Raw genomic sequence first — 19,424 nt, forward strand, 5'->3', positions numbered from 1 at the left:
AACATTTCATGAACTTTGTGTTGTTTGTAATAAAAAAAAAACTAACATTTCCAAACAATATTGTCTTTATATTTTAGTTTATTATCTTTATGACTTTTTTGTACTTTCATTTTGAAGATTTTATTTGCACTCATTTTTCTTGTACTTTTACATAAATTTTGGAATGTGCCATCATGAATCCAGTCTCTCTCTTTCCGTCTCTCTGTCGTTAGCATCGTCATCAAAAAATTTAGCATTGCTAACGGAAAGGAAAATATCGTATAACTAGATTATCAGCCCACTACGCGGCCTTCAAATCTCGTTTGCTGGGACTCCGGCCCGGTATTGTGTTGTGTGTGTAAGGTATCAATATCGATATGCGCGCGTCCAAATTGCACAAAATGAGGCACTGCCTTCTGTCGCGTCCCCAGCAGCACACTCCCCCTCCTCGATCAGACAAATGGTTCTCGATAGAAACTATTTTTTGTGTTGCTGGTAGGTGGCGCTATGCTGAATTGCGTGAAATTTGGCACTGCACTCTTGAGTTCCCAGCAGTGCACTCCCCAAGTTTGAAATTGAACGAACGAGATAAACCACTTTTTGTGTTGCCAGTAGGCGGCACTATAACTATAATAATTGCACAAAATTTGGCACTGAGGAGGTAAACCGCTTTTTGTTTTGCCAGTAGGTGCTGCTATGTTGAACAGCACGGAATTCTGCACTGCACTGTCAGGTTCCCAGCAGCGCACTCCCCAAGTTTGAAGTCGATCCAACGAATGGTTCTTGAGATAAAACACTTTTTTGTTGGCAGTAGGTGGCGCTGTGCCGAATGGCATGAAATTCGGCACTGCATTCCATCAGGTCCCACTACACGAATCCCCCAAGTTTAAAGTCGATTGGACTAACAGTTCTTCAGATTAACCACTTTTTGTGTTTGCAAGTAGGTGGCACTATGCCGAAGAGCACAGAATTCTGCACTGAACTCGGTAAGGTCCCCCACTCCCTAGTCTCGCAGTGCCAGCCGTAGATGATATCTACGTCTGGAGCAAAACTCTCAAAAGTGGTTAACGCCCGCCCCCAAGACAAAAAAAACATGCGTGACAGACGCATGAATTGACCAACCACCTTGTGGGCGGTGCATTCAGAATGTGCAACAGCTAAATAGACCTTGGGTGAAAACATCAACTTCATTCGCTATGCCAAGTTTGTGGAGGTGGGGCAGTGGCGTGTTAATGTTTAGGCCCGGCCGACGTCACAAAAGTGACACAAAACCGGGCGGGCGGGTAGCGGTGTCAGTCACGATTTGCATCATGTCTTGTCATCAGCCAACCGATACCAACCCCCCCTCACACACACACACACACAGTCTCGGCATGGCGCCACCTACTGGCAACACAAAAAGCGGTTTATCTTGAAAACCATTCGTCCGGTTGACTTCAAACTGGCGGAGTGCACTGCTGAGAACCGTACAGAACACACACACAACACAATACCGGGCTGGAGTCCCATCAAACTAGATTATCAGGCTGCATAGCAGCCTGATAATCTAGTTATTCTAAAATAGCCACAGATTCCCGCCAAGCCCCGTCCTTTTTAAGTCAAATCACTGGAGACTGTTGATTTTTCTAACATTGTAAATCCATAATATTGTTGTTAGCGTCTCAAATGTAAATACAGGAAATGTCAACGTTTTCGCTAGTTTTTGTTTTTTGTAACTGAACGAGTTTTGGTTGATGACATCGTTTTCTCCACTCAAACCCGGCGCACATAACGCTAGCTGTTTTTCCTTTTGTTTTTAGCTTGATGCAAATGCAAAAAAAATGAATAAACAAAAAATATCGGAGAGAACGCGGTCGGACATACTCGCTATCGTCCAATATGTTTCTGTCGTTTTTGTTGTAAAAACACTGACCAATCACAGCTGGGGCTGTGATGTCATTGCAGGAAACAATAAAGTTTTTTTATATCAAAATAAAATGTCTGTTTTTTGTTTCATTACATAGTAATGAGGTTATTTATTTGCATACATGTCATGTGATTGACCAGGAGGGAAGATAAAAATTAGCACAGCCATTGGAAGGCACATTACAGATATTTTATAATCTCATTCGCATAAATTCCACCACATGAATTCTTTACTTTAATTAAATCAATATTATTAACTGCACCAAATAAAACAAATTAACCACAGTCAAATTAATTTTGGTTGACAGCAAATTAATTCAGATTCAGACAACTTTATCCCAGAAGGGCAATTCAGTTTCACAGCCTACCCAACAACACATTAAAAGCTTGCAGGCGAGCAGCAAATAGCCTACTGACAGACATGACAAATAATAAGTAAAGTCGAGCTGAACCCAAAAATGACTTTTCTTTTCTTTTAGTTCAAATACCTGGGTATGCAGTGCACCTATTTAATAATGTATGCAAAACAAATCACAAAAATCTAATTTCTTTCGTTTTTCACACTTTTTCCCATCAAAAGTTCATTTTTCAAGATTTCATTGATAACAGTAATGTACAGTTTGCTGACATCACCTAGTACTATCAAATTTCTACCCCATTTCAACCAATCATTTCACGACATGCAGCTGTCAATCAAATCTTCATTTCAGGATCATTTTCTCTTCCAAATGAAGGGGAAAATGGCGCCTAGTGGTGCAAACTAAATCAAACGGTAATTTCTAAGAATGCAAAGAAATGTAACTGGCTCGTTAAAACACGCATTCCAGGAATATTATTTACATTTATAAGGGGTCTCTCAGAGATTCCAGGCGGGCGGGCAGCACCCATGCATCGGATTGTTCGCTCGTTCCGCACGATGCCGGTGGCTGCCTGGTCCTCCGCGGATCCCACTCGCGTAGCACAACAACACGCTGAATCCCACCTGGATTTGGGGGTGGAACACGCCAGGATTGGCCAATGCCAAAGCCAGTCCTCAGAATTGTCAAATCAAATCATCGACACGTATATGGTCCGCCTCTCAATTTGTTTTTGTATGGTCCGCCTCTCAATTTGTTTTCAGTCTGAAAGGACTCGGATGCACGTGACGAACGGGTTCACCTCGACTTTAATATTGCTAAAGTTTCCCAAGTGAAACTGTGACACTTCATTAGGCTACTTATACTCAATTACTACTACTTATAGCCTACTCAACCGACTGAATTTAAATTGTTTTCTGAATTTGTATGGAGTGATCACAATTAATGAAGTTTAAACTGATTTGTGTTTCACTTTTATCTCTATAGCCAGAGGTTTTGGGGGCCGCCATAACGGAAGGTTGGGGGGGCAAGGTCGCAAGGTGTTATGGGATATCTTAACCCACCCAAGGTACCATTGTGGCACTGGAAGCCCAAAATGGAATGGAACAATTGGTTGTGTTATTGATTACACCTGTGCCTTACCCTGCTATGACATGCCAAATGGCTGCTGTGAAAAAAGGTCTATTGAGATGATAGATTCGGATTTTGTTACTGAGTAGGCCTATAACAAAATGTCTTGTTTTTGTTTTCGTTTTCTATGCTACTTTTGTAATTAGGCTACTAAGTGTTGCAATACGGATGCTTTGGCAATGTAAGATGCACCTTATCATGCCAATAAAGCCCTTTTGAAATTTGAATTTCAGAGCGAGAGGGAGAGAGAGGCGCGCGCAAACGCGAGCGGCAGACGCTTCCAGTGGGGGCTTGTTTATCTGTGTGTGTGTGTGTGTGTGTGTGTGTGTGTGTGTGTGCGTGTGTGTGTGCGTGCGCGCGCGTGCGGGTGTGTGCGCGCGCGCGCGCAGTCAAAATAAAAACCTGCCGAACTCGTGGAAAACCAGCCCAAATTTCGGTATGTCCACCGGCCCAAGCCCATTTCCCCCGCACAATGCAATCTAAACGAGCCCAATAGACTACTTGCACAACTCCACTACTTCCTGAAATGAGTAGTGTGCCTGACTGCTACAGTCACAACAACAGTGATCAGGCACACCTGGCTGACATTAATCAGTTCATCCGTGTAGGACAGGAAACCAAGATGCCCTACTCATTTCAGGAAGGCACCAGATCACACCTTCACCGCATTCAAACCAAACAACGCCCCCCCCCCTGAACCATCCGTAGGCTACTAATGGGTGGGCCGTCGCCCGTGGCTGAGTTCAAAGGTGTGACGTCACCTGCTCTATATAAACAGCTGTTTACAGTTGTCCTGCCTCCTCAGAGACCCAGCGGCCCAGCTGTGATCACCATCACCAAAGGTTTCTGTAGAAATTACGCTGCTACAGGACAATAGACCTCGAGGAGTGGGACTAGGCCTCTGACCAAGATTTATCTGTGCTCCGATCCGGTCTACAACTCCTGCGCAAGGAGGACAACTTTGGAAACGCAAAGTCTCTCCAAGTAAGGCTGAATCTAATCTAATTTTGATAACTAAATGTAATGGGTTTTTTTCTCACTTCCATTCACTGAGCCTCCCATGAAACGGTTTGGAGTCCCCCTGAAAACCTCTGGACTGAATCAAAAAATGTAAATGCCTTCCATAGCAAGCAATATAAATAAGTTTTTACAAGATTACATTTGATGTGTGTTGTATATTGGACTAGACTTTTGATTTCTTTGTGATTTTGACTTTTATCAATGTTAAAGTTTTTTTAATTCTCAAATGTGCAATACAACTCAGGATCATGAATTAACTTCTTTTAAGGCAATGATCAACTGCATATTGCAGTATTAAAAAAAACAATTGCCTACTGTATAACAAAATACATCTCAAATAAATAACAGAGGTGTGCAGAAATTAATACATTCACATCTGTTACAGCTGCAGCAGAAAAGTGGGTGGATATTCACTCACTGACACTGTTAAAATTCACAAATGGTAAATGGACTGTATTTATAGAGCACATTTTATATAGTCTATCGACTACCCAAAGCGCTTTTACATGAATACCTCACATTCACCCATTCACACACCGACGGCATCTGCAGCCATGCAAGGCGCTAACTGCTCGTCGGGAGCAGTTTGGGGTTCAGTGTCTTGCTCAAGGACACAATTCGGCACACTGCCGGGAGGAGCCAGCCTCGAACCGGGAACCTTCTGATTCCCAGGCGACAGCTCTACCTCCTGAGCTAATGCCACCCCACAAGCCAATATAAAGCTAATAGAGCAGTAGTACAAAGCAAAAAAATCACAACCATCATTCAAAATGTCTGAAAAATCCTCTGAAGAATATTAGAGATATAGTCACCTCTAGATAAAGGGGGCTGCAAAGCGCGCACGCACACACACACACACACGCACACACACACACACACACACACACAAGGCCTACACAAGACAAGATTCCCTTTGCAACAGCTTTTTAAACCTGTCTGTCTAGTACAGTGATACTCAAGCCAACACATGCAGCTAATGGGTATGGTAGCTCTTTTAAGTCCTACTTAAAATAGATAAATAAACGGGAGGAAAGGGACTTTTTTGGATTGTGGCTCTTTCAATGATTTTTCTTTCAATGTGGCTGGATAGGCAAGGCGTCAGCGTGCCACACTGGTCTAGTTAGGAGATCCAGTGAGTCTACTTCTATACCTTCTTTCAGTGCCATAGCCTTCAAATAAAACGATGCACGTATTTTGATCCGCTTGTTATAATCGTGTGGCAATCTTTTTCTTTGTCAGGCAACATCTAGAAACGGCATGGAGTCGGACATGGATGAGGTCAACAAAGTAACGGATAGAAAAGATCGCTACCATTACGATGAGAAGTGGAAAGAAACCTATGACTGTGTGGAGCGCAGCACTCTGGGAGGGCTTTATACCTACTGCCGTGTGTGTGACATCAACCTGAACACATTTCACATGGGCCTTGTTGACCTCAGGCGACACGTGGCGACAAAGAAACACAGGAGAAGAGCTGGAATGTTCAAGGGCCGTGAAGAACCTCCGCCATGCAGTGAGGCGACCATTCACTTTATTCAGAAGCACTGCTGCTCTGGCGCCGCTGAGGTCTCCAGCCATTTTGCGCGCTATATGCTGGGGTTGCAGTACCCCAACGATATTGTGTCCGTTTGCCAACACACTCCTTACTGTGTGTACATCTATGGAGGGGTAACACTTGGAGACGATGACACCGTGTCTGTGCTCCTCGTCGGGTTTTTTGACGTCAAAACCTCCGGGCACTCCATCCGTCTCCTGGATGCTCTTCAGTCTCCGGCAGATGCTGCAGGGGACCAGACAGCGGCAGCAGTGGTGGAGACCCTGAAGAGATTTGGCTTTCCCGCTGCTAACCTGGCCGCTGTTTACTTGGACGGTAACGACGCGGCCTCAGAGCACATCTGCTCACAGCTCAGGGAGCTCAACCCGAACATTGTCACCTTAGGAGGGCTGTACACGCTGGCTGACGGCGCTTGCCGTGCCGGAGTTATGGAGCTCTCCAATCGGGCTCAAGAGATGATCGTAGACATCCACGCCCACCACTCCGCCTGCTCCGCCAAGAACGACAACCTCAAGGCTCTTTTTGGCTCTGAAAACTACGCAGACACTCCGTCGTTTCGTCTCAACGCCAGCTGCCTTAACTCTTGCCTGTTCGTCACAAAAATCCTGGGAATGTGGACAGATCTCACATCATATTTTAAGTCTTGTGACCAGGACGATGACAGAGCCAAGTTAATCTGCTCCCAGCTGCAGGATCCCAAACTCAGGGCAACATTTATGTTCCTGGATCAGGCCATGAAGCCGCTGCAGGCTTTCCAGAAGCATCTCCAGACGCACGAGAGAGCGGCCCGGGCCGACCTGGTGCACATCTTAGAAGAAGCCAGCAGCCTGCTGCGCTCCTACGCCTCCTGCTTCCTCCACCCGCAGGCTGTTGTACGCTTCCTGAAAGAGCGCGACACGCAAATCCTCAAGAACAAGGAATTCCACCTGTTCGGAACCGAGCTTGGTCTCGGCGGGTCCACCGTGGCCAAGGAAGTGTTGTCACTTTTACAAGATGAAGCCTTGTCTTTCTATGCGGCACTCACGGGCAGCATAGCAGACGGGCTGCCTCTGTGCGACAGCGTCCTAAGGAGCATGGCTCACCTCCTGAGTCCCCAGAGCCGGCTGAAAGTGACGGGCAAAGCGGTGGGAGAGCTTGCAACCAAACTGGGAGTCTGCAGCACCCCTGAGGAGGTCAACCAGCTCACCAATGAGTTCCTTGAGTACCAGCTGGCTGAGGATGGAGAGAGAGAAGAGGGAGAGAAAGATAGACCAGAAGTGGTTTCACTGGAGAAACACTGGGCCGGCGTGCTGAAGGACACAGAGTCCACCTCCATCCTCAGGAAGCTTGTTTTGACCCTGTTGTCCCTTCCCTGTCCTCCACTGGAGGCTCAGCAGGTTTTTACTCAGGTGTGTCAATTGAGCTGCATCACCAGGACTGGCCGATTTATCGTATAACATCGATACCGTGTTCTAAGACTAGATATTATCTGGGATTTTGGTTATCGTACTATTGTGAAATAACTTAAATGTTACGTCTTCCTGGTCTTGAAGGCTGCGTTACAGTAAAGTGATAACATTTTCGGAACAATGATATCCACATTATCACTGTGTACTAATCATTTTATCAACATTTTCTTGTTTGGAAATAATTTATGAAAGCATGAATACTAACCGCCCAAAATATTGTTACATTATCAATAGCAAGGTGTTGGATCTAAAATATATCGGCCAGTCCTACCGTCTCACCATCTTGTGTCAACTTTACTGTGCTGGAACTAAAGATGATCTTCAGTCAGAAGGTGTGTCTTTGTGTTTGAGGTTGTGTGTTTTGTGTTCACGTGCTTGCATCAGGCCGTAGAGAACGGAGACGCCCCGCTGTTCAGTGAGAGTGAAGCCATGACGGAGAGCGAGGAGGTGTCTGGCCAGGAGACTGACATCGCCCTGGCTCTGTCTGACAGCGCCAGCGGCAAGGACTCACCGCTCAAGACTGGCAGGAAGAAGAAAGCCAAACATGATGCATCAGGTTCATTAAAAATGCTAAGCTTCCATTTGCATGTAACTGTATTTAATAACCTATTCTATATCAATTTATCATTAGATGATGATAATGATTATTATTATATATATATATATATAGGCCTAGAGAAATTATTGCATTTCCAATGGGGGTGTTTTGAGAGGGGAGTTGGTCTTGCGTGGGACCCTTCCGTCACCTCACAACTTGGTTTTCACTTTGAGAAAGATGTTGAAGAGGCCAAGTCATCAAAAATTATATATATATATATATATTTATAAAATGGCTCTCTCAAATCAAGCAATCTGATTGGTTCACAGCCATTGTATAATTCCAGTAACCGAGTTCAATAACCCATGGCCATGGGTTATTGGTTGCCATGGCAACTCTCTTACTAAAAGAGTAATAATAAGGCTTACCTCAAATGACAACGTAGGAAAAAAAAATGGCGGAGACAGCTGTCAGATCCTTGTGAATCGATCTTCGCTTATAACTTTACTAATACTTCGCAGAAAATGATGTTTTGTACAAGAATAGATGCGGGCTAATGTCTTCTTTGCAAAAGAAAGGCTGTTAACTCCGCATTTAACCCCGCATTTAACCCCGTAACGTTAGTTGGTGTCGGGCAAGCCCTGAGAATGCAACGCTGCGCTCGAGCTGCCTGGGTTTCCAGGAAGCTCTCAGCCAAGCGCCAGGATTGGCCAATGTCAACTTCAGTCTCCAGAACGATCCAATCAAATCACCCGCACGTCTATCTTCTTGCTAGAGGTCCCGCCTTACAGTAGTGTTTCAACTGACTCTCAGAATACCATGCCAGTCGGACTTATAGTGTTATTATTATTATATTATTATACTTGGAACCCTTTTATAAAAGCAATATAGCACTCGAGCAGCGTGTGTTGTGGAATATATCCCCCTGCTCAGTTGTTATCCCACTCGGCCTGCGGCCTCGTGGGATAACAACTGATCAGGGGGATATATTCACCACAACACACTTGCTCTCGTGATATATTGCTTAAATATATATATATATATATACACTATACACACTTTTACTACTTGATTATATATATATATATATATATATATATATATATATATATATATATATATATATATATATATATATATATATATATATATAATCAAGTAGTAAAAGTGTTTAGCATGGATTTGACATATTTGCACTTTGATATGGTTCAAAGGTAACTAAACCTCCTTACTTTACCTGTACATAGTGAAAGATGAGTGAAAGTAAAATAAAGTAAAACTCACTATGGATTATTATCTAAGATGGTTGTTTAAGGAATATATAATGAATTATATTGTTGAAATGTTTTGCAATGAACATCAGGTTCACAATCTTCATTATAAACTGTTTTGGGTTGAGATCCTCCAGATTTTCAGTTTGAACATGTCAGAAGGCAGATAATCATCTATCTGCTCTCAACATTGGGGGGGGGGGATCTGTCTATTTTCTTACAAAGGGCCAAATAATGAGCATGACAGTATATCTGGAGAGGATGTCGTCTTTGTGAAAGAGGTAATACATTTGGTTCACTGTTTGTCTTCTGCTTTTATATCTACTACTAACATGGAAAAGAAGCAACTTTGTTAAAAAGTTAAATTTTGTATGACTTGGTTATGCTTACTTAATAACTGCACCTCTTATCATTTGACTGTAAATATCTTCAACTCGACTTGACAATGGAAACAAATCAAAACAAAACAGAAGCATTGCTTTTTGTCGCAATCATTTTAAGCTTCATTCAAAATCCTAAATGGCACCTTTTTTAAACTCTTGCGCGCTACGCTAGACAGAGGGAGGGACGCCTCCCTCTGATGGACAGCCAGAAAGTACCAATCATACCCAAGCGTGATCAGGACACTTACCAAATGTGGTTGATTTTCAGGTGAAAGAGAGTTCCCCATCCAGTAAGAGCCTCCGGAGAGCAAAACGGGTCTCCGCCTACCAGGTAATATGAGTACCTTGTTCTGTGACAATCTTCTGTATTCTCAAAAGCCCTCTAGTTGTGAGCGCGCACTGCGCACAGCCACGCAAATTGATCTTAGCCACCCAAGCCCCTACTTAGTACAGTGGTTCCCAACCATGGGGTCATGACGGTTGTTATTTTCCGACCCTGCTTCTCTTCCTCTTGATTTGCCGCCCCTTTTCCAGCGTGAGTCAGTGATTCAGTGATTCCCACAGGCTGAAATTCAACTTTCTTTACAGTTAATTACTTTACATTGACGGAATATGCCGAGAGAAAAAAGTGTATCTCATGCACGAGTGCAGCCCACACAGCCCAGGCACATTGACTGCGTCATCAGCCAGAATGTAAATAGGTACGTCGCTTTGGTGTACGTCGCTTTGGAGAAAGGCGTCTGCCAAATTAAATAAAGTAAAGTAGGTCGTCCGCTTTAGCTCTTTCAAAATAAAACCCTCGTTGTAACGTTAACATTTTTTTGAGTAATGTTTTACAGCTACAGTTTCACTCCATATGTAACATCACAAGTATCTTGATACGTTTGCTGCTTCGTTTGTTGAAACACCCTTTTCTCCTCCAACGTGCATCAGTAAGGCTATTTACTTGTTTAAATTACATTACTTTGAAAGCTTTGCCCGCAAAAAAACATGTATTAGTGGGGCTTTTGATGTAAAAAAAAAAAAAAAGATTAGATGTGTTTAAAAAAAGCGCGTATACCCAATACTTCTGTAAGTATTAGGCACTATTTCTGCTTTGTCACTCCTGTGCTTCCTCCTTTGCAGGACGGGAAGGGGTTCCAGACAGGAGAGCTGGTGTGGGGGAAGGTGAAGGGCTTTTCCTGGTGGCCGGGGATGGTCATGCCCTGGACCACTAAGTCCGCACCGCCCGGTATGAGGAGGGTGGAGTGGTTCGGTGACGGCATGTTCTCAGAGGTTAGAAGTCAATCTGGTTTTGATCTGTGTGTGTGTGTGTGCGCATGTGTGCGCGTGCCAGACCTGCAGAAAGAGTTGAAATCAGTTTGAATGAATCTAGCTATCTTACCTACCGTAATTGTTTTCTGCTGCAGGTCTACACACAGGGGCTTTTGTCATTCGGTTCATTTTCTACGTGCTTCTGTAAGGACTCCTATGCCAGCGTGCCCACCTACAAGGACGCCATCTACCAGATCATTGAGGTGAGAGGCAACATCACACAATCAGAAGCATATCATACCTGATAGTATCTCTGCAACGGACATGTGATGTGATGCAAGATTGAATTGCAGGTCTGTTGTCTGTCTACTGTTCTTTTGAATATATGCCTCCCTCCCTACCAACACTAGCACTGGGTATATTGTGTACTACAGAGGTTTTCAAAGTGGGAGGCGTGACTCCCCAGTTCCCAGGGTGGCTCCAAACAGTTTCAGGGGAGGCTCAGTGAATGGAAGTGCATAAATAGTACATTAGTCATTAGTTATCAAACGGAGATGACATAGAATGGCCGAAATGTGTGTGACTCCCAGAGTCAGAAACTAATAAATGCCTTCAGAAGACCTTTTTATGTATTTGATGTAGTCAAGTCGAACAGCAATATCAGGATATCTTGGCTCAATTATTGAGTGTCTACGGGATCAAATAAGATAATCACGATCCCATAGCCATCTAGGAATTGAGCGTAACTAAACAAGTGAACCGATATTAGACAACAACAGCACGACCTCGAGTGTGATATTGCTTTTATACAACAGTTCTATTAAACAAAGCTGATTTAAACAAAATGACAAAAAGCTGAGAAAATATATGATTTCTCTATTTATTCCTCCGCCAACAAAAATAGTCCCCTCAGCTTTCTGCTTTGCCGAAAATGTAGCCTAATCAGCCTAATTAACTGCAGGCTGTCTACTTTACTACTGTCTACTCTACAGCTGTGAAGCGTTTTGTTGATTATAGCAGCTTTGAAGCGGAGTGATCTACACACAGTGAAGCGCCAGTGCGTTATCGTGAAATATCGGCGCTGGTAGGATCCCTCTTGTCCAATCAAATTGCTCGGCCGGAACTACCTGTTGTATAATGTGCTGTGACTCCCCCAGATGTTGACTTGAGCCTGTACTGTTCAGCTGGCAGGTGAGCGATGTTGACTTGAGCCTGTCATGTTCAGCTGGCAGGTGAGCGATGTGGGAAGTCTTTTACTCAGGAAGGAGGGAAGGAGGGAAATAAAGAAGAAGAGTTGAAGCTGATGCTGGACTGGGCTTTTGGAGGCTTCCTGCCTACAGGACCTGATGGATTCACACCTCCTGACAGTATGTATATCTGTACTGATCTATCCAGTCCTCTTCATGGCCAATACCACAGACTGCTGGTAGCCATGTTTGATTACAACAAAAAACTGGACTCACAAGGAGGCGCTGCATTTTTCCTGGTCTGACCATTTGTTTAGGTGTATTTCTGGTGGTACGAGAGTTTCATCCATATAAAAAGATATTTGCAATTCTATTTGTTCTCGTCTTCAAGATTCTGCTGTGAAGACTGAATCCTCAGACTCCTCCCTGTCAGACTACCAGCCCCCTGCAAAACGGAGGTATGTTCACAAAGCTAAAGTAATGGCAGCCATCGTCACCCACAACAGAGGTACGTATGAATTGCGTTGCAGCACATAAGCACACCAACTATACTCATAATGTAGCATATCAATATCATCATTATCATGTCCAAGTCTAATACTTTTCATGTTTTACTTTACAGAATCAATGATAAAAACAGTCACTGAGAAAGGCAAAAAAATTGAAGGTATGTTTTGGGGGAAGAGTAAAAAAGAAGTGTTATCTTACTGATTTAAGGCCTTCAATATTAAGTATATTAATATTTGTTCTGATCATTACCGAGGTAATATTTTGTCATTTCAGATTTCTGCTTGTCTTGTGGTTCAAATGAGACTGAGGCGTTCCACCCGCTCTTTGAAGGGAGTCTTTGTCTGCAATGCAAGGTAATCTAATCACTAGTTTGATTTGCTCTGCTTCACTCCCAAACACAGCTACCGTTTATATCCCCAATGCTGTCAAACTACATTCTCATTGTTTGCAGGAGAACTTCATCCAGACGCTTTATCGCTACGATGGAGATGGCTCCCAGTCGTATTGCACCGTGTGCTGTGCGGGCTTAGATGTCATTCTTTGTGACAACGCTACCTGCTGCAGGTAAGCTGCTCAGACATCACCTCTCACAAAACAAATGAGAAACACTAGGGATGGTAAATTACAACAAGATCTCACCTCGTTCATCACCTTCTTTCAGATATCCCACATTAATCACCCTCTTTGTTTGTCTGCCCTGCACTTCCAGTCTCTGCTTTTTTGCTCATCCACATGTATCTCCTTGGGTGTTGCCCCCTCCCCATTCCCTTCCAGGTGTTTCTGTAAGGACTGTGTGGACATCCTGGTGGGTCCGGGAACCTTTGAGAAACTGAAAGACATCGATCCCTGGAGCTGCTACATCTGCCAGCCCTCCACGTGCGACGGGAACCTTCGACTGAGACCCGACTGGAGCGTCAAGTGCCAAGAGTTATTCGCCAACAACAGTGGCTTGGAATTTGTAAGTCGCACATGCTGCATCTCTCCTAGTCTCGGCTCCCAGACGTTTGGTGAGCTGCGCCACCAAACGTCTGGGAATTTCACTGTCAGAAACTGTCTGTCCAAGCCCGGCGAGAACCGCCGGCAGCAGACATGCCTACATTTATTATTAGAATTTTATTTGGTAGTGGCAATGCCATTTATCATAGTCCTAACACAGAGCATGAAGCTGATATGCTCCAAACAAAATTTATAGCTGTGGTTTATTTTACAATCATTTTTCCTACCCGGAAGTGGTCCGCTTGCTACTGTGAAGTCATCAGCAGGCTCTGTAACGTTAGCCTCGGGAGTCGGGTTTATCGCTGGGGGAAAGACCTCTAGCCGCCGGGGCCGGATGAAACACGTCCTATTAACAGGTTATGTTTGTTTCTACGTGATTAATATGTTTCTCCGCAAATGCGACGATGTTTTGCGAGACACCGGTTCTGCATGAGATCTGCCCCCAGAAAGCAGGCCCGCCCACAACACTCATGATTGGTTCTTCGATGCAAGGCTTCCAACAGCGCCACCTAACGTTATGCAAAGATTTAAATAGTAATATTCTCAGTCTTACAGGAGTGAAACGGATTAAGACTGAGGGCCGAGTCTACATCTCTCCTAGCATATTTCTCCCCTCGTTCACAGCTCACCATTTAGTGATGATTTTTCTTTCTGAATCCTCCCCCAATTTTTCTCCCCAATTGTACATGGCCAATTCCCCCTGCTGCCCCGGTCGCTGCCCCACCCCCTCTGCCGATCTGGGGAGAGCCGTAGACTAGCACCAAGCTTCCTCCGATACAGGTGCAGTTGCCAGCCGTTTCTTTTCACCCGACAGCAGGGAGCATCATTGACTATGAATGGAGCGCAGGGCCTTAGCCTTCACAAGTGCATCACATTGGATTGAAGGACTACTTGGCAAAGTCATCCTGTGGGCCGGATCGGACCCTTTGGCGGGCCGGTTCTGGCTCCCAGGCTGTATGTTTGACACCCCTGCTTTACAACACCCTAACTTGGAGCCGAATGCACAACCAGCTGGTGTGTCAGGCTGCATGTACATGTCCACTGTCTGGGTCACTGACTTGATGTTTGGTATCAGTTCTCAAATTATTATACTTATTACAGTAACGGTTGGTTGTTTCTTTTACCCAGGAGCCTCACAGAGTCTACCCCTCCATCTCTGCACACCAGCACAGACCACTGAAGGTGCTGTCCCTCTTTGATGGCATTGCAACAGGTTGGTTTGTCTTCTTATGTAAATGTCATATACTGTACATAATGTCCAGCTCTGCACGACTAGGGTCCCCCCATGGACATTTTACATGGACAGTATCCCACCAACACAAAGCCCCCCCCCCCGCCCATTATATGGCTTGGACTTACATGGACATTTACATTGACTCCAATATACAAGTCACTTTACAGGACTTTTACTTTGCACTTTATAATTTATGATTTGATTCATTGATTGCTGCGCTGCATATGGGGGGGGGGGGGAATAAGTGAAAATAATTTATTTTCACTATAATTCCATCCATAAGTTACACAATGATGACTATTTTGGTCATGGATTTCATACATTTTCTGTAATAAAACATGTAAAAGCAAAAATCCTATCAGATGGCAGCCTGGTATTCAGTCCCATATGAATCACAGTTGTCGGCGCTCTTGGGGCTGGATACCAGGCTAATCAGATGGGGTAAAAACGAAGAACGCCAGCACTCTGTGAATGTCCTTTCTGGGTTTTTATTCCATCATCAAGACCAGTATAACAACGAACGTTTCAGCCAGCAGGCCTTCTTCAGCGTTGTAATGTAATCATCATCATACCATGGGACAAATTCTTATCAAATTGGGGTCCGTGGTTTTATTTGTCAGTTGAGGGGTCCTTGACAAAGTCCTTGAAAAAGTTTGAGAACCACTGTTCTAAAACATGCATATTTCTTGAATGAGTGAATTGCTTGTAACTCTGGTGCCCTGACAGGATACCTGGCGCTCAAAGACCTGGGCTTCAAGATCGAGCGCTACATTGCCTCAGAGATATGCGAGGATAAAATCGCTGTGGGGATGATCAAACACGAGGGGAAGATCGAGTACGTCAACGACGTGCGCACCATCACCAGGAAACACGTGAGCACAACTTAAAGGAGAATTCTGTTTTTTTTTACAACCTGGATATTATTTCCAGCTTTATTTATGCTTTATAACTCAGCCAGAAAGGGAATTTCTGAGATCCATGCACTATACAATGTGCCAAGCAGCAGCCTGGAACAGAGGAAATAGGGGCATGTGTAATGTGTGTATTTACGTCCTGTAAATAGCTTATTTTTTGATCATATCCTTATTATATCATAGTGACAATGAGAAAATGAATGCAGTATTTACCTTGCTGCAGCCAGCATGTTCACCCTCTCTCTGTCCATCACATTGTTAGTGATAGAAGCTCCCGTTCCCCCCACTCCTTAGTTTATAATCCATATGATGTTATTCCGGCTCAAATAAATATGGGCAGCCATCAAATGCAAATGCATCATCCATATTCTCGAAATCAGATAAATATCCAGCCATCCTACGGTGTTTACCATGGACTGTCATGGCAGGCTTGATCCACTTTTCTGAGCTCTCACTCTCTCACTGATGTGAGTCCCCGGATGTCAGTCACTGGATGGAAAACAGAGCACTGGAGACTGGCAGAGGTAAATACAGCGGCTCACATTTCTCCCAGTATGCTATAATAAGGATATGAGCTGCTGCGTGTCAGAAAATAAGCTATTTACAGGACGTAAATACACAAGCATTACACACACACACACACACATGCCCCTATTTCCTCTGTTCCAGGCGGCTGCTCGTAGCTTTGTGGTGCATCGATTTCAAAAATGGCTTTTTTTTGTTTTGTTATAAAGCATAAATAAAGTTGGAAATAAGGTCCAGGTTGTTAAACAAACTGAATTCTCCTTTAAATGATAAATAAATTATCAACATTGATAAAGCAACAATTAGCTAAGATGCTGCCATGAACTTTATCAATGAGTGTAGCAGAGTTTGAACCCAAATGACTGACCACCCAGTGTTTTTGCTTTTCTTTACTTTTCTTGAAATTTCTTTTCTTTTCTGCCTTTTTTTTTTTATTATTATTTTTGGGGCATTTTTGCCTTTTTATTAGATAGGACAGTGGATTGGCGGGCGGGGTGGGGGGAGAGAGGGAGGATGACGACATGTGGTAGATGACCACGGGTCAGATTGGAGCCCGGGTCAGCCACGTGAGGGACTAAGCCTTGGTGGTACCAGGTGAAAGGTAAAGGTAAATTCCCACTGATTGTCACACACCTGAGTGTGTGAAATTTGTTCTCAGCATTTGACCCATCCCCTGGGGGAGCGGTGAGCAGCAGCAGTGCCGTGCTCGGGAATCATATGGTGATCTAACCCCCCAATTCCAACCCTTTGATGCTGAGTGCCAAGCAGGGAGGCAAATGGGTCCCATTTTTATAGTCTTTTGTATGACTCGGCCGGGGATCGAACTCACAACCTCCCAGTCCCAGGGCGGACACTCAAACCACCACACTCAAGCCACTGAGCTGGTGAGCCGGGGAGCAGGTGAGCCACCGGGGCGCCCCTTTTTTGGACTGATTTTAAAGCCAGTGTCCCACCGCTGTATAGAAAAGCTTAGTGGCTGAAATGTCAGCCTCCTAGGGCGAAAATTGTGCCCGCTAAAGGTGGTGAACTTTTTGTGGACCGACTGGCTGACCGACCGACCGACCGACAGAGTGACTTATAGAGCTTCTGTTGATAGCTAAAAAAAACCACAAGGAATGTAAAAAGGTTTTTGTCACACTTGATCAGCTAAATCACAATGTAAAAAAAAAACAGCAGTCACCTTTAGCTCTGCTGTCATGTGTTGCAGCTCGCTGAATGGGGTCCGTTTGACCTTCTGATTGGTGGAAGTCCGTGCAATGACCTGTCCATGGTCAATCCTCTTCGAAAGGGCTTATGTGGTAAGGACGGAGCCTACAAACTTCTGGGCTTTTCATATGTATGGACCATTTCAAAAACTAGTAGTAATTGATGAAGTAATGGATAAAGCAGGTAAAGTAAAATTTCTCTCTCTCCTCCTTTCCTCCTGCAGAGGGCACTGGGAGGCTGTTTTTTGAGTTTTACCGCATGTTGACCATGATGAGGCCGAAGCAAGACGACGACCGTCCTTTCTTCTGGCTATTTGAGAACGTGGTTTTCATGAATGCCAACGACAAAGCAGACATCTGCAGATTCCTTGAGGTGATTATTTGTGATTATTACCAAAGTGTCCTGTCAACCCGATGGCTGAAAGTAGGTCATGTCTCGCTTTATTACTGATTATTTGCCTTCACCTCTACTTTCAGTGTAATCCAATACTCATCGATGCAGTGAAAGTCAGTCCTGCTCACAGAGCGCGCTACTTTTGGGGAAACCTCCCTGGCATGAACAGGTAGGTACATGCATCATGTTTCTTCCCCCGTTATGCATCATCTCACACTGAAAAAGACGTATTTTCCTCAAACTGAACTTTCCACGCCTGTCTGCCTTCCTCTTTAGGCCTCTTGCTACGGCCCTAAATGATAAATCGGAACTCCAGGATTGCTTGGAAGTCGGACGCATGGCAAAGGTAGAAGCTGCGATTTGTCATACTTTCACCTTATCTTAAGGTTGTTGTTTGTAAGATGACAGTAAACTTGGAAGTATGAATGCTTTGTGAACATCATTTTAGATGCTGTTGTCAATGCAACCAGGAAAGCTGGAGTAACAAATGATAGAAAATATGATTCTGATTTGTCTACTCGACTTGCAGTTGGACAAGGTCTGCACCGTCACAACAAAGTCAAACTCCATAAAGCAGGGGAAGATGGTGGCAGCGCCTGTCGCCATGAATGCAGAGGAGGACTACCTGTGGTGTACTGAAATGGAACAGTAAGAATTTCTGGAATAAGTGTATAAAACACCAATAATGTTTACATTGTAGCTATAATGTCATGTTCAGTGCGTACATTTTCCTAAAGCTCAGACATTGAAACATAAACGTTCTGGACAAATCATTCTAAGATTGGTGATCAATTATTTGCTGAAGAAAATATGAATACAGTCCAGCAAGCCCCTTCTGGGCTGTGACCCTCTGATTGCTGATTGAGAAACATTTCTATAGAGGAATATATGAATGTTTCATATTTCAGGCAAGCTTTCAACCAGTATTTCAATATATTTCAGTCATATGAATGTCTTGTTAATATAGGGGCTGAATTGGATCAGAATGCACTTGATGTGATGGTTTTACATCTCTTAACGTTTCCCATGTGATTGCCTTGTGCAGGATTTTTGGTTTCCCAAAGCACTACACCGATGTGAAGAACATGGGTCGGAGTCAGAGGCAGAACCTTCCAGTTATTCGTCACCTCTTTGCCCCACTGAAGGATTATTTTCTATGTCAATAGAATTGTCAGTTGTCTGTGATTGCCCTGCGGTGTAACCTCACTATTGTTTCCTGAGTGTGTGACTGACTGTATTTTATCTGTTTATTTTGTGTTTGTGTGTATTGATGTAACTGTCATTATGCTGCCGTTTTGGCCAGGTCGCTCTTGGAAAAGAGGTTTTAATCTGAATGAGTTTTTTACCTGGTAAAATAAATGAGATTGATTGATTGAGTTGTGTTGTCAATAGAATGTCAGTTGTGGTGGTGTCAACAGAATGTCAGTTGTGGGGTGTGTAAGTGGTGTGCTGTAGTAGCTGTGTATTGTTTTTCCAAGCTCTCACCAACACCTACCTCTTTTGTGTGTTTTTGATATAAGTTATGTTGTTGCTGTCATTTAAGATTGATAACCCTGTTCACTACAGGTCTCTACCTCAATACTGTTTGACTGGTTACAAATCTGCCTTTTTTAATCGCC

General features: G+C 43.9%; 1 protein-coding gene across 1 annotated transcript; it reads left to right on the top strand.

Moving 5' to 3' along the window:
• Window positions 1-5,648: 5,648 nt before the first annotated feature.
• LOC310780509 (uncharacterized protein) lies at window positions 5,649-18,971 on the top strand (the record flags this gene model as incomplete). Its single annotated transcript, XM_083641080.1, has 18 exons — window positions 5,649-7,334; window positions 7,779-7,982; window positions 9,855-9,917; window positions 10,712-10,861; window positions 10,996-11,103; window positions 12,066-12,207; window positions 12,419-12,535; window positions 12,811-12,890; window positions 12,989-13,101; window positions 13,312-13,495; window positions 14,662-14,746; window positions 15,494-15,639; window positions 17,414-17,504; window positions 17,636-17,784; window positions 17,889-17,974; window positions 18,082-18,151; window positions 18,335-18,453; window positions 18,851-18,971. 18 exons carry the CDS (start codon window positions 5,649-5,651, stop codon window positions 18,969-18,971), a joined length of 3,714 nt encoding a protein of 1,237 aa, XP_083497206.1.
• Between the last annotated feature and the right edge of the window lie 453 nt (window positions 18,972-19,424).

The sequence above is a fragment of the Poromitra crassiceps genome (genome assembly GCF_964638095.1).
Source record: "Poromitra crassiceps genome assembly, chromosome: 8".
Classification (NCBI taxonomy): domain Eukaryota; kingdom Metazoa; phylum Chordata; class Actinopteri; order Beryciformes; family Melamphaidae; genus Poromitra; species Poromitra crassiceps.